This window comes from Arachis ipaensis, chromosome B5 (genome assembly GCF_059453495.1).
Source record: "Arachis ipaensis isolate K30076 ecotype BB chromosome B5, ASM5945349v1, whole genome shotgun sequence".
Classification (NCBI taxonomy): domain Eukaryota; kingdom Viridiplantae; phylum Streptophyta; class Magnoliopsida; order Fabales; family Fabaceae; genus Arachis; species Arachis ipaensis.
The window spans coordinates 133,583,720-133,599,079 of record NC_142440.1 but is presented as its reverse complement, the minus strand read 5'-3'; the positions used below and the strand labels follow the sequence as shown (position 1 = coordinate 133,599,079).

At 33.3% G+C, this 15,360-nt stretch overlaps 1 protein-coding gene across 2 annotated transcripts; it reads right to left on the bottom strand.

Annotated features, from left to right (window-relative positions):
- Positions 1 to 1,027: 1,027 nt before the first annotated feature.
- Positions 1,028 to 4,513, bottom strand: LOC107644014 (benzaldehyde dehydrogenase, mitochondrial). Of its 2 annotated transcripts, none has more exons than XM_016347784.3 (11): positions 4,221 to 4,513; positions 3,904 to 4,041; positions 3,660 to 3,802; positions 3,373 to 3,526; positions 3,045 to 3,274; positions 2,705 to 2,794; positions 2,425 to 2,598; positions 1,998 to 2,135; positions 1,692 to 1,829; positions 1,533 to 1,594; positions 1,028 to 1,439 (listed from the first exon to the last, which is right to left on the bottom strand). In XM_016347784.3, exons 1-11 carry the CDS (start codon positions 4,282 to 4,284, stop codon positions 1,166 to 1,168), a joined length of 1,605 nt encoding a protein of 534 aa, XP_016203270.1. In that variant the 5' UTR covers positions 4,285 to 4,513; the 3' UTR covers positions 1,028 to 1,165. The 2 variants fall into 2 exon arrangements, with proteins under 2 accessions (XP_016203270.1, XP_016203269.1); XM_016347783.3 differs by having other exon boundaries at positions 4,218 to 4,423.
- Positions 4,514 to 15,360: the final 10,847 nt, after the last annotated feature.

Here is a 15,360-nt window from a genome sequence, read left to right as displayed (position 1 = left end):
TTTACATTTTGGTAAAATTTAAAATTTTTTTTAATATCAATTAAAAATAAAAATTTATAAAAAATTTACTTATATCCCTAATTAAGAAAAGACGTTAACAATATAAGTATTTATGAGTAATTATTTCCTGCCCTAACTAATTCTTATGCAATGATTTTTACATATTCTCTCATTTATATATATATTATCATAAATTTCAAATACATACTATAACAAATTATTATTAATATATTCAGCTAAAATATGCAATTTGTTAAAATTAATCATTATAGCATATTATTTTTGATATTTTTAAATAAATATATAATAATATAATCTTATTATTCTTTCACGTTGTGAAAATTATAATCTATCACGATAATTAATTATTCTATATTAATTTATTTTTATTTTATTTTTTATTTGATATTATTAATCATTATATATGTGTTTTGATTTTTATCTTATAAAAGGTCTAAGACATATTGTTTAAGTTGTTTTAAATTATTCTTCTTTTTATAGGCCCAATAAAATACCTAACACAGTATAAAGTGAATAGGCCCAATTACTTCTTAATTGCACTATTTCTAATTAGTTTAATAACTTTTCTATTAATCTCAAAAAATAACACCTCTTTTTTTCTGATAACCACTGGTGCAAGTAACTGAAACAGCCACAGAATTTATCCCATTTACTTTACCTATTCAATAGACATTTGTCACTCTAAAATTCAAACAGCACAAATCTACATGTATAGATTTATTTTCCTGTCTATATCGAAGAATTCGCCTTAGAATTTTGTCACCAAAAGCTTAGTCTTCAACCATTATCTTGTCAAGAAAAAAATCTGACTATTTTTAATGTTTAAATATCTTCTTTGTAGAGTCAAATACTTCATGCTCAATCTTGTACAAGCCTACCCCAAAAGATCTATCAGCTTGGTTTGACATGGATGTAAGTATATGTTTCTAATTTTCTCACCTAATTAATTCCTGTATTTAGTTGATTACTTCTATTAGTTGATTCTTTATTTATATTATGCATTTGGTTTTGAAATAAATTTGGCTCAATTTAAATGCCTTAGGGAAAATATTACATTCAATTAGATGAACTTAATAGAGGTACTAGTTCATTTTCACGTAAGAAAATCATAACATTATTAGTCACTTTGGTTATATTGTCAAAACTACAACCATGCTGGATTCTTCAAAGGATTGACAACAGCTTTAACTTGAAGGTAGCTGCTAAGGCCATAGATTCCTCTCACTCTCCCTTGTCCACTCATCTTGTATCCGCCGAAAGGTATTGCCGCATCGAAGACATCATAACAGTTGATCCAAACTGTCCCAACTCGCAACGCGCGCATCAATGTGTTAGCAGTGTCTATGGACTTTGTAAAGACTCCAGCAGCAAGGCCATAAGAAGTTGAATTTGCCCTCTGTACCACTTCCTCTATATCCCTGTCATTTATTTCAATCATAGAATAACTAGAACTTAAGATGAAGAAATATTATGGTAATTGGTAACTTTGACTAGTGATGAACCAACCATACCTAAATTTCAAGATTGTTTGTACTGGACCAAAGATCTCATCTTTTGCTATCAACATGTTGTCCTACAATTATAATTTAAAAATAGATGGTTAATTTACTTATTTTATGTGATACAATTTGTCCAAAATTAGAAACATTATTGAAGGTATAAATAATTGCCTGAACATTGGAGAAAACAGTGGGTTTGATATAGTAGCCTTTGGAGCCAAATCTTTCACCACCAGACTCAAGTTTAGCACCATCTTCAATTCCTGATCTAATGTATTTTAGGATCTTCTCAAATTGCACAGAATCAATCTGAGACATAAGAATTTTTAGTATATATTATTATCCATGACCCTTTTAGATGATATTACTTAGCAATTATATAAATACCAGTCTAAAACTAAAGAAATCTGTTAGCATGAGCAATTATATCTATGATTTTGAGTTTCATTAAGAAAGAAATGATGGGATGGCAGATACCTGAGGACCTTGCTCAACCCCTCTTCTGAAAGGGTCTCCTACTACACGTTTGAGGGCGCGAGCTTTCGATTTTTCCACGAATTCATCATATATGCTTTCATGTACAAATGTGCGAGAACCAGCACAACAACATTGGCCCTATAGAATAGAAGACAAAAGGAAAAAAGCTTGAGTTAACCATATTGGATACATTGAATACATTGAATAGTAAGTTCCATTTTTGATCCATGAATGGTGAGGGTGCAAGTCTATCTTTTTTGTCTTGCACATACTACTTTGTAATTTAATAAAATAGGGATAACAAAGATTGAACTATAGACTTTTTTTTTATTATAAAAGATACCATGTCATGACTCAAGAATCATCTCTCTTAAAATCTAAGAGACCAAATTGAACCAATACTCATTAAATATTTGTATCATCAAACCTGGTTAAAGAACAAAGCAGAATGAGCGGCCTCAACAGCCACATCAATATCAGCGTCGCTACAAACAATGAAGGGAGATTTTCCACCAAGCTCCAGTGTTACTGGCTTCAGATTGCTTTGTGCAGAAAGTCCTAGAACAATCTTACCAGTGCCGGTGGATCCTGTGAAAGCAACCTGCAAAAATGAAACAAATCAAATTTTGTTTTTCAATTAGCTATAAACAAATTCAGAAACCAATGCTAATGCATATTATGTATGCATTGTATCCATCTTCAGTTACCTTGTCAACATTCATGTGACTACATAGAGCTGCACCGGCAGTCGGACCGAAGCCGGAGATGATGTTTAGTACACCAGGAGGAAGTCCTACCTGTTGTTCATGAAATCCATCAGTGAAGGCAATCACAAATGTATAGATTCATAGATGCAGAACCAAAATCTTTGTGTTTGAAAACTGATGAGAATTTTGTAGCTATTCTGCTGTTGTTAGGCACTGAGGCCAAATTATAGCAACTTTCTCTTAGGCTATCTTGACAAAGAATCTCAGTGATTCAAATTATCTATATCCAAATACATTGATCTAACCATGTACCAAAAAAGTGACAGTATGGCAATCCAACCTCAAGTAATAATTTTGATACATAGAGGGCTGAGAGTGGTGTCTGCTCTGCAGTTTTCAATACAACCGTGTTACCACAGGCTAACGCGGGCGCAACCTTCCACGAATAAATAAGAAGCGGGAAATTCCATGGAACAATCTGCCCTGTTACACCGATAGGCTCATGCAAGGTCTGCACATGGTGCTGTCCATCAGCTGGAATAGTTAGCCCATGAATTTTATCTGCCCAACCTTGAGAAAACCATAAGGGTAGCCAAAACAACAATGTCAACTTTGATCTTTGTACTTGAAATGCAAACTCAAAATGTTCTTTGTAATAATAATTTTACCTGCATAATATCGAAACACTCGAACCACCATAGGAATTTCAACATTTGCAGCTTGTTCATAAGGCTTTCCACTGTCCCATGCTTCAATTGCTGCAACTTCATCATTGTGTTTCTCCAATAAATCAGCGAAGCGAAATAGTATTCGCGATCTTTCCTAGAGTATTGAACAATCAAAACACTGTTTAGTACATAGTTGTGCATGAAAATCATGTAGCATCTTATCAAAACGTGTTCTGAAATCTTAAATTTATCACAAAAAAACACATTAGATAAGATGTTAATGATACATAAGCTGTCATCTTCGGCCATGGTCCTTCATCAAACGCCTTGCGTGCAGCAGAGACCGCACGGTTAACATCTTCACTGTCACCTTCGGCAACATTTGCTATTACTTCTCCTGTTCTTGGATCAAAGGTTGCAAAAGTTTTTCCTAACAAGAAAAAAAACTAAACACTTTAAACTTGGTTTCTTATTGTTATGTATCAGTGAATGATGCACCAGTTAAGCACATAAATCAATTAAGGTATCAACCAGAAGCTGCATCCACAAATTTTCCATCAATTAAAAGCTGACTATGATCAACTTGCACTGGTGGAGTCACAGGCTCAGCTTCAGCAGCAGCAGAAGCACCAATTCTGCTTATACTTCTAACCCATCTACAATATAGTCCTGAAAAGATTGTCATTCAATAGTTTACATTGTTAATAAACTTGGTTATAAAGTGAGATTCACTGTCATGCGTATATCTAATCAAGATTAAGATTTAAAGGAGGAAAAGGAAATTAAAATTTAAGGTTACTGGGATATGCTTTAAATGGAAGAGACAATGTTATAAATATACTTATTACCAGTAGAAGGTGAAGCAGAAGATGAAGAGACTGAACGGAGAGACGAAAGAATTCTAACAGCCATGATTCACTGAAGGTGGGGAGAAGAAACTTACTCTTTTTCTTTTGTACTTCTCGGAACTATATATATCTATATGTTAACTAGCAAGTGTTTCAATGAATTGTGAAATAGTAAGTACTATGTCACGAGAAAGACAGAGTTGGTGATGAAGAAGCACTATTGTTTGTCTCATAATAATAATGCTGCACATACACATACACATACGTTAATATACTGCACAATAATGTTTGGTAACTACTTCTTGTCTTGGTATCGAGAAATTATAGTTGATAATTATTAGATATTTAGACGTATTTAGTTAAATTAGTTAACATAATATACAGTTTTATATGTTAATTATTATTTTATATATATAAAAATATCTTAACGTGAATAGTTGTTATAATAGATATGTGATTACTCACATATAATTTTAATATAAAAATAATAGTTGAGAAATGACAATTAATTTGACACGATTAAACTGTCATTTAAGATTCTTAATTATTATTTTTACATAAATATAAAAGTTTTCATCTAATATTATTAGAAAAAGTATGAGAAGTAAATATTGGATAGCTAACATTTTACATTTACAATAAAAAATATAAAATTTTTGAAAATAAAACATTTGAAATTCAAACTTAACAAAAATTTATTTTTAGTAATTAAGTTTTATATTAAACTTATTTGACAACATACGATAATGCTAACTGAAATTGACTACTATAATATTAATTCTCTAATATTATTCTATTTATTATCTATGTATAGTATATTTTTTGTTTTTAAAATTTTATATATTTTTTAAAAATATTCTTAATATTTAATTTGATTTAAATTTGTTTTATTGTTTTCTTTTCATTTAAATTGAAAATAAGTGTACAAATAGCAAGGTTCAATTGAAAATTGCGTTTGAGCATTGTTGAATATTTATTCAATTTTTCTCTAATGAACAAAATTAGTAACTTGATTGGAAGAATAGATATTCGTTTGTGATTTCCTCTAATTTTGTTTCCACGTTTTAGTCTCAGCTAAGTGTCCATGATGCATCAAATCATTACTGTATTTGGCATAGCCACTTAACAATTTGGCTGTACACGTAAATGATAAAAGCAAGAATGAGGTTTTCTCTCTCTCTGTTTTGGTAGGCAGACAATAAACAAGTTGAGACTGTCGGATGTTAGCCAAAAATAACGAGAGCCGCCATAACAGAGATCTTGTAAATACATTGCACAATGAACATGGATCATTTTGGGAATGCGAAAATGATACCTATCAACAGTAAAGCGGCAATCATCAAAATGACATCCAGTTGGCTTTCGATAACGATGAATACATAAAGTTATTAAAAATGGTGTAATGATGAAAACAAATAGTAACCCTTAAAAATTTTAAATTATTCAAACTAAAATCTATTTAAAAGATTCAAGTGTGTTCAAAACTAATAGTAAAATATAAATTAACAGAAAGTTCGAAAAATAACATTATTTTGATAAAAGTGACCAAATATAATAGTTATATTTTCATTAAGGTTTTAGAGATTAAATTTTAATATAATATTTTATAAACATATTTAGTAAAATGAGATATTTTTATTTTTAAAATTTGATAATTGTATACTAACAATTTTTTTTGTGATTTTACTTCTACACAAATGGCAAAATAAGAAAATAGAAAATGAGTCTAGGATTAAAAGAAAAAGTCTAGGGGCCAGCAATTTTGTTCAATTTTGGCCAGCATGTAATCAGTAAAGAAAAGTGAGTCATTGGATGAAATTTCACACCAATCTCACACCATTAAAACCATCATTGATGGTTATTTGATGGCTACAAATGATAAAAATTACTGATCCCTAGCATTCCTCAGGATTAAAATTTAGACTAATTAATTTTATGCAGTTGTCTTTTAAATAATTATTTAAATATTTCTATAAATCAAATACACAAATCATTTGTCGATTGTGAAAAATAATGATATGTATATATTTGTTGTTTTTATCTTTAAAAGTTATTTTTGTGTCACTATATTAATCTTTTAGTAAACACAAAAAATATTAATCTTTTGATTTTTTGTAATTTACTCTTTTTTTTTTAATGAAATAGAAAGAAAACAGGGTCCTTTATTTAAATAAAAATAATTAATTTTCAGTTTATTTAAAGTAAAAATTATTTATATTTTTATTTATTATTAGTTAATTTCATAGGTAAAACTATTTCAAAGTCATAACTCACAAGCTGCAAAAGAAAGAGAATGATAGGAAATGCTAACTAAACATGAGCAAATTAGTTATATCACCAATTTCTACTCTTCAAAAGTTTATTGCCATTTATCCTCTCTCTTTGTCGGGCTGTTAGGGCACAACACCACAGCCACAAAGAGTGTAGTGTGTAACATCCAGATTTTTTTTTTTGCCATAGAATTGTGTATGCGAATTTTATGTTTTATTCACGTAACATTTATGATAATTTTTTTTTTTAATTTTTTCTGTAATCTTTAAAATAAAATAAATAATAATATAATATTAATATTATGTTATTATTTAATTTTATTTAATAAAAAACAGTCACTTGATATTAGATTCGAAAGATTGTAAAAACTCAGCTTTACTAATATTATTTACATTAATAATTCATTCAATTTTTATTTTAATTAAATATCACTATTTGAAATAATTATTTGAGTTTTTACCATGTCCCATTACCTTAATTACGTTCCAAAATATTTAACAAATTAATCTCACTGACTCAGCAATTTAAAATCGCGACACGCAGTACTTAATGCGCCATGTGATTAAGTGACACTTGACCACTAATCAAGTTATATAAAAAGCACAAACACTCTCTCTCTGTTTGCTTAACTGTTTAATTCTGCTTATCTGCTGTACTTGCTATTTATAATTGTGTTTTCCTTGATTGTATTGTATGTGTTTGCAATTGAGAGATCCTCGTACTGGCGGAAATAACGATGAGGGCAGTTCCACTAGTGATTCAGAGGGTTGGAAGAGACAGAAAGTGAAATGTTGGGTTGAAGTTAGATTAGAACTTGAATACCTTAAAGAATTTTACCAAATTTCTGGTTTAGTTGGATCTTAAGTTTAAATTTGAGTGTCGAAATTCTAGAATTGCCTATGTCTTTCACAAGACCTTTTATATTAACCATGCAGACACCTTTACCATATTGAGAACTCCCGGTTCTCATTCCATACATATATTATTGTTTTTCAGATACAAGTTGGGAGACACCTCATTGAGTGTCTAGAGACTTTCAAAAAGTGAAGAACTATATTTGGGTTTAGCATTCTAGTTGTACTTGTATATATGTATGTTCATAGTTGTTCTTCACACCTTATATTTTGTGTTTTGACCCTCCTAGAGGTTGACTTGGAGAAACAGGTGCATTTATCATGTTTTTTGGGCTATTTTGGGTTGTATATGGTGCGCAAAAATGAAACTCGCACAACTGAACCGGCAAGTGCACCGGATCGTCCAAGTAATACCTCAGGTGAGTGAGGGTCGAATCCCACGAGGATTGTTGAATTGAGAAAGCTGTGGTTATCTTGCAGATCTTAGTCAGGCGAATAAAGAGTTGATTGTTGTTGTTGTAGGTGCATAAACAAAACAATAACAAAAGCAATAAAGAATTGACGTGGAAACAATACTAGAAATCAGTTAAGGCCTCGGAGATGCTAGTTCTTCTGGATTAATACTTCTTACTAACTACTTTAATGATGAGTGATTCATTCAATGGCAAGGCTATAAGTGATTAAGCCAGAGGTAGTGGTCATTAATCTCCTCTGATCCAAACTAAACGCCCGAACAGGTTAGTTAATCTGGACGAGGGTGAAGCTCACGTAATTCAATCTCTGATGATCCTACTCAAAAACGCCACAGACAAGGTCGGATCTTCTGGATCGTAGAATGAAGCTCTATGATTCTAGCCTTAGCGCCACAGGGACCTCAATTACCCATGACTAACGAAATTGCATGTCACATATCCCAATTAGTCCAAATAACTTGTTGGAACCTGTGATGTACTCTCAAGCTGTAGCTCAATACTATCCAGGTTAGGACTCGTAAAGAACTCATATAGAATAAGGGGTCATACTTTTGTTCCACCCCAGATTCATAAAGATAAAGAAGGATAATACAACATAGAATGGAATCAAACATATATTAAAGTGGAAAAGTAATGATATTAATCCATAGGAATGAGCAGAGCTCCTATATATCCTTAACCTAGGAGGATTAGCTGCTCATACAGTACATAAAATAAAGTGTAATAAGTTTTGAGAGGTTGAAGATCCTAAACAAGGGTGATCTTCGCATATATTTACTAATCTAATAATTAAAAAATTACAAAAATGAAATAAACTAAGCAGAAAGGTGCGAAAATCCACTTCTAGGCCCACTTGGTGAGTGTTTGGGCTGAGCTGGTGTCTAACTTGACTGAGTGGGTGTTGAATGCCCACTAGGGGGTGTCCACGCTGCCTTGATGCTCCCTTGGTGGCGTTGAACGCCAGTTTTGGGCATTCAATGCTGGCCTTGGTCCTTATGGGGCGTTGAACGCCAGAAAGAGAGTAAGTTGGGCGTTCAAAGCCCATTTTGGGCAGTCATTTCCAAAGAAAGGTATAGACTATTATATATTACTGAAAAGCTCTGAAAGTTAGCTTTTCAACGTCGTTGAGAGCGCATCAATTGAACCTCTGTAGCTCAAGAAATGCTTATTCGAATGTATAGAGGTCAGGATTTGATAGCATCTGCTATCCTTTCTTTGCCTCTGAACCAGACTTTGCCAAAACTTGCCAAATTCACCCAAAAATTACCTAAAATCATAAGAAAAACACAAAAACTCAAAGTAGCATAAAAAAGTGAATTTTGCACTAAAATCTACTAAAACATAATAAAACTTGATAAAATGTACTGAAAACACTAAGAAAATGAACCTAAAAAGTGTATAAAATATCCGCTCATCAGTATATATATGTATATGTATACTCTGGTCAGCCTTTGCTTCGCAAGTTGAGTCTAGAGCTTGTTATTTGTATCTTTGAAACTCTAATCTTATATATATTTTATCCTTTCCGTTCGATCTTATGTACCTTTATGTGTTGATCCGATTGAGAGTGATGTGTTTTCTGTTGGTGTTTCGTTTAACTTTTTCTTTCAAGGCTCCTAGTTAAACTTCCTTTCATATATATATATATCTATTTGCGTATTTTTGTTTTAGAGGTCGTAGCGCCTCACCACCTTTGATTTACGTCCTAGGCGTAAAGCTCTGTGTGATAGGTGTTACACAATCTTAGATCAGAATCCAGCAAGATCCTCAATTGATCTCTTATACATCTTCATATACCAACACTTCACAGTATAAATAAGAGTACATTAATATTTATTTGAAACATAATCAAAGAAATCCTAAAAAAATGATAATGATACATCCGATATCTAACCTGAGGGGTAGTTCGCTATAGAAAACGGGGATGGAACTCGGTAACCTTCGACTTTAAGGCTTCTGTCCCCAGCCCCTGCAATTCGACTCGACCAGCTCTTGATTCCGCAAGGAATCTACTGGCGTTTTGAGTAATTGAAGAAACCCTTTCTTCATATTCATAGATGCTGTCGGTGTCACTTCAGACATTTACAGTATCCGTCCATCGAGATCGAAAATGTGCCCTGAGAGAGAGATCGCAGAACAGCATCGAAGGAATAGCCGGACTTGAAGAGAAACACGAACTGGAAGGAGAAAATGGGGTGGAAGGTTTACGGTTTTTGACCTTGAAACAACAATAGACAAAGAACGCGAAGGTCTCAAGCAGAGGATGGTATAATGGAAGAAATGTTTGAAGAAACACGACCTAAAAGGGGGAAAACCGCATTGAATGATTAGAATTTGAGAGTTAGAATGAAACCATGAGAGAGAAAGCAAGAAAAGGGGAGAGAAGGAGAACATCACACAAAAGAGTAGGAAGGGTCGACAAACTCTTCCTTTCCTCGCTTCCGTTTCCCTTTTCCTTTTTGTTTCTGGATTAAAAATAATTAAGGAGTCAAAGAAGTGAGGTTGTGACACGTGGCTGAAAACCCATGTACTTTATACTATTAGAAGATTTATAAAAAATAAAAAATAAAACAAACGTCACCACTAGCGGTGGCAAAACGGGTCGAACTCGCCGGGTCAAACCGCTAAAACTGCCAAAAAAGGCGGGTCGGCCGAGATTTTGAACCCGCCAAATTTTAAAAAACCTCCTAAACCGCACCGCCAAATCCGCGGGTCAGGGCGGGGCGGGGCGGGCTGGCATCTTATTTTTTTAAGGGCATTTTTGTAATTTTACATATCATATAAATAAAAATTTTTTACTTTTCCTTCCCACAATCAACACAGCCGGCCCTAATTTCCCATTTTCTCTTCCCAGCTTCCCTAACCTTGACTCCTTGAGAGAATGAGAGTTGAGAGTGAGACCCTGACCCTGAGTCGGTGAATCCCTGTCCCTGAGACCCTGACCATCGCCTCGTCCTCGAGGCCTCGACTTCCTTCAGCAGCTCGGCAGCCCCTGTCCCTGAAACTACTAATTTGAATTCTGGCACATCTTACCCTACTTCGAATTTGTATTTTCTACAAGTCTATCATATTCAATGTGTTTTGATGGAAAGTTTGAGAAGTGAAGATGAGCTTCTAAGGATCATGGGAGAAAAGATGATGAACAAATTTAAGAAGTATTGGGAAAAGTATAGTGTCATTCTTGCATTTGGTGCTATTCTTGATCCTAGACTTAAGATTTCTACTTTAGAACTTATGTATGAAGAGATTGATACTGAGACTGCAAAAGAAAAGGTGAAACAGGTGAAAAAGAAATTATACAAGCTTTTTAAAAAATATGACAAGAATTCTCCTCCAATTGTTGAAGCACAAGGACCTAGTATTCAGTCTTCATCCATGACCCATACTCCTGAAAGTGCAAGCAAGAAGCGACTTGCGATTGTTGGCGTAAGTAATGTTTAACATATTTTAATTCTCTTATATTATTGATTGTCATTATTCTATCCTAACAAGATGTGATTATTTCTATTTTTCTAGAAATTGATGAAACGTAACCATCAAGCTGAGGTCTCTAGTGGAAAGAATCCACTTGATATATACTTGGAGGAGCCACTTTTGTCAAAGGATTGCTTTGAAGATTTAGATGTTTTGGAATGGTGAAAATTATATGAGAGTCGTTATCCGAAGTTATCAATCATGGCACGTGATTTATTGAGTATTCCAATTACTACGGTTGCATCGGAATCTGCCTTTAGTATTGGAGCTCATGTCATTAACAAATATAGAAGTCGAATATTGCCAGAAAATGTTGAAGCTGTGATTTGTACTCGCAATTGGAATAAAGGCTTTGTTGATGGTAATTATATTGTCAGTTACTAATTTAATATTTATATAATATTTAAGTATTTATATCTTGTTCTAAATTTGGGTATTCTTCTAATTGTAGGTGAAGGTGAAGATGTGAATCCTCAAGGTACTAGGCGAGGTGGTGTTTCAACTTCCGGATCAGATTCAAATTTTATTGATTTGGAAGTTGATAATTGATTATGTGGATTGATTTAAGAATTTTTTTGGGTGTCTTGTTAATTTATGAATTATGTTGTGTGTTTTATTTTAATTATAGTAGGATTTATGTGTGGATTATGTGTTTGTTTTATTATTGTTATACACTTAGCCACTTATATTTGAGACTTTGATACTTATTATTTGTTATGTTATTTTCAATGAAAAGAGTTATAATGGTTAATTATAAATTTTTTATGAATTAATAATTAATTTAAGATATTACTTTATATGTTAAAAAATTAATTCAATAAAATAATTTTATTATAAAATAAAATAATTGTTAGTAGTTAGTAAGTTAGTACGTTAAATTGAAAAATATGGTTAAATTTTTTTATATGGTTAAAATATATTTCAAAAAAAAATAAAAAGAGGCGGGCTGGCCCGCCAACCCGCCAGTCCGCCCTTTGGCGGGGCGGGATAGGAAGTTGAGCCCATATTAGTTTGGCGGGACAGGCCGGCCCGCCCCATATTTAGGCAGGCTTTGGCGGGGCGGGGCGGGCCAGCCCGCTTTGCCACCCCTACATATAACTAAATCCTAAATTAACTTAAACAAAGAAAAAGAGTGACCATGGGAGCGTCGACAGGAGTGAGATTTCATAACATTATCCGGGTTCTAGTCCTTTAAGATGTTGACATCCCCAAGATTCAAGGAATAGTGATGAGTATGGATGCATTCAAGATTACAATATTGTTACACTCCACTCGTGAAGCAAGCATGATCTTCAATAGAACTTTTACTTTTAACCAGACTGATGCGTGAGCATCTTGTACCCATTTTCCCCTTGTTTCTTAGTCATTTTCAGTTAGAATTTATTAAATTTTATTATATTTTAGTGTTAAAATCTACTTTGGATGCTACTTTGAGTGTTTTAGTATTTTTATTTATTTCAGGCAAAATTTGGAGTAATTTGGCAGAGTTTTGTGCAAAAAGAAGAAGAATTGGAGTTGTCCTCTCTAGGCGCTAAACGCCCAGCTCCACAAAATCAAAAACACTTTTACCCATTGGGGGCACTAAACGCCAAACCAGCGTTTAGCGCCAAGCATCCGGACCACACTTACACTTTTGGAGCATCTCTGGTTGGATTTAGCTTTTATTAGTTATCTTATCATTTATTTTGTAATTTTTATTTACAAATAACATCTTTTAGTTTTAGGATTTAATAGTTTATTTTAGTTTTAAATCAAATTAGATTAGATATAAAAGAGAATAGATTCACCCTTGAGGGACTGCTTTCTCGTCCATACTTTCATACTTTTCAGAACTCTTGTTTTCTCTGTAAGTCATGAGCCACTAAACCTCCTTGGTTAAGGTAAGGAGCTCTGTTTATTTATATGAACTAAGACTATTGCTTTTCTATTTTAATTAATGTATTAATTCAGTTTCAAGAATTATTTTCATTCTTCATTTTATGAATTTGGGTGGAACGAAAGTATGACCCTTATTCTATATGCGTTCTTGTGATCCTTGGAAGAGGTCTCTCGCCTGAACAACAACTTGAAAGTAAATTTCTCATAAATTGCTAATTACTTGAACTAATTGGGATACGTGACATATAATTCTCTTAGCTTTGGGTAATTAGGATTTTTGTGGCCATAAACTAGATTTGAATTTAACCATCTGATTGAAATTAAGTGACCAAGACATTGGCGGTTAATGAAGGTTAGAGGAGACTAAATCACTAAGACATTAGGGTTTAGTCAATTATAGTTTGCCATGGAATGAATCTTGCATGATTAAAATAGTTGGTAAGAAAACTTAATCCGGAAAAGTAAACATCTCTGATACCTTAACTATTTTCTCTCATTGATTTCTTACCAATTTCTTATTGCTTTCTTTACTCTTGAATTACTATTTAATGCGATTTCAAATCACCAAACCAACTTTTCTGCCTGCCTAACTAAACCAATCATTCAACCATTATTGCTCAGTCTATCAATCCTCGTGGGATCGACTCTCACTCACCTGAGTTATTACTTGGTATGATCCGGTGCACTTGCCGGTTCAGCTGTGGACATTCTAAAATTCCGCACCACAGACCCATTCTTAGTTTTCATTGTTCAAGTTACTTGAGGACAAGCAACACTTTAAGTTTAGTGTTGTGATGCGTGAGCATCATTTGTATCTTTTCTATGCGATTTATATAGTTTTTTTGTTGATTTGTTAGAGGATTTTAGTGGATTACCCCCATTGGATACTACTTTGAGTTTTGTGTCTTTTGATTGATTTCAGGCAGTATTCTGGTGCAGAATTGGTGAAAAAGTCATTAAGAAGCAAAAGAGGACCATGTATATGCATCATCCATGCGTACGCATCACTGGAGCAAAAAGGAAGATCGTGCGTACGCATGTGTTGTGTGTACACACGACCTCAAGAGCTTAATTGGATCAATTCTCCTTTGGATGCCTAGCACCAAACGCCATGACTCGGTGTTTGGCACCCAAGACTTCGTAATGCATGCTTGGACTCTAGACACCTGGTGCTAAACGCCCAGTCACCGGTGTTTAGCACCAAGACACTGAAATTGCGTGGAAACTTTGCTGCCTGGGTGGCGCTAAACGCCCAGTTTCTGACATTTAGTGCCAAATACGAGATTCAAGAGGGGGCCACATGTTTATAACAAATCAACAAGGCTTGTGGAGATTTGATTTTGTAAATCACATGATCATTAGAAAAGATCTCTTAGGGTTTTATTTAAGTTTAAATCTATTTTAATTAGGACTATAAATAGAATTTAGATCCACTCATGAGGAGACTTCTCTTTCTCCTAATTTTCATTCCGCACTTTCTACACTTTTTTTCTGCTAGGATTTTCTACACCATGAACAACTAAACATCCATTGTTAAGGTTAGGAGCTCTATTTACTTGATTGGATTAATAAATATTTGTTCTTCAACCTTTGATTAATACTTTGATTATTGTTTAAGGATTGGTTTCATTCTTCATCCTAGAAATTAGTGATTATTGAGAAATAACTCTAATTCTACTTGAATTCTATTTATTTCTTGGAAAATTTATATAATTAGAATTACAGCTTGAAACCAATTCCTCACAACTTCTAATTATCTAGACTTAATGTGGTACGTGACATATAACTGCATTTTACTTTGGGATTCTTAGGGTTGTGTGGCTTATAAATCGAAAATTGGACTTAACCTTCTGATATAACTGAGTGATCAAGGGATTGGCGGTCGGTTATATTACAGGAGATTGGATTGCATAAGAATAGGAATTTAATCACCTGGGGCTTGCTATAAACATAATCGTTGCATGATCAAGGTAGTTGACATCGAATATTAATCCGGACATTTAAACATCTCCAAAGCCTTAACTCCATTCTCATACCTTTTCTCAACTGTTCATTGTTTGCTTTCTTACTTTATTGTCTTTTATGTTATTTGACCTCCAAAACTCTCATTTCAATTTGTCTAACTAGAATAGCCAATCAACCATTGCTTGCTTAGTCCATTAATCCTCGTGGGATTGATACTCACTCACC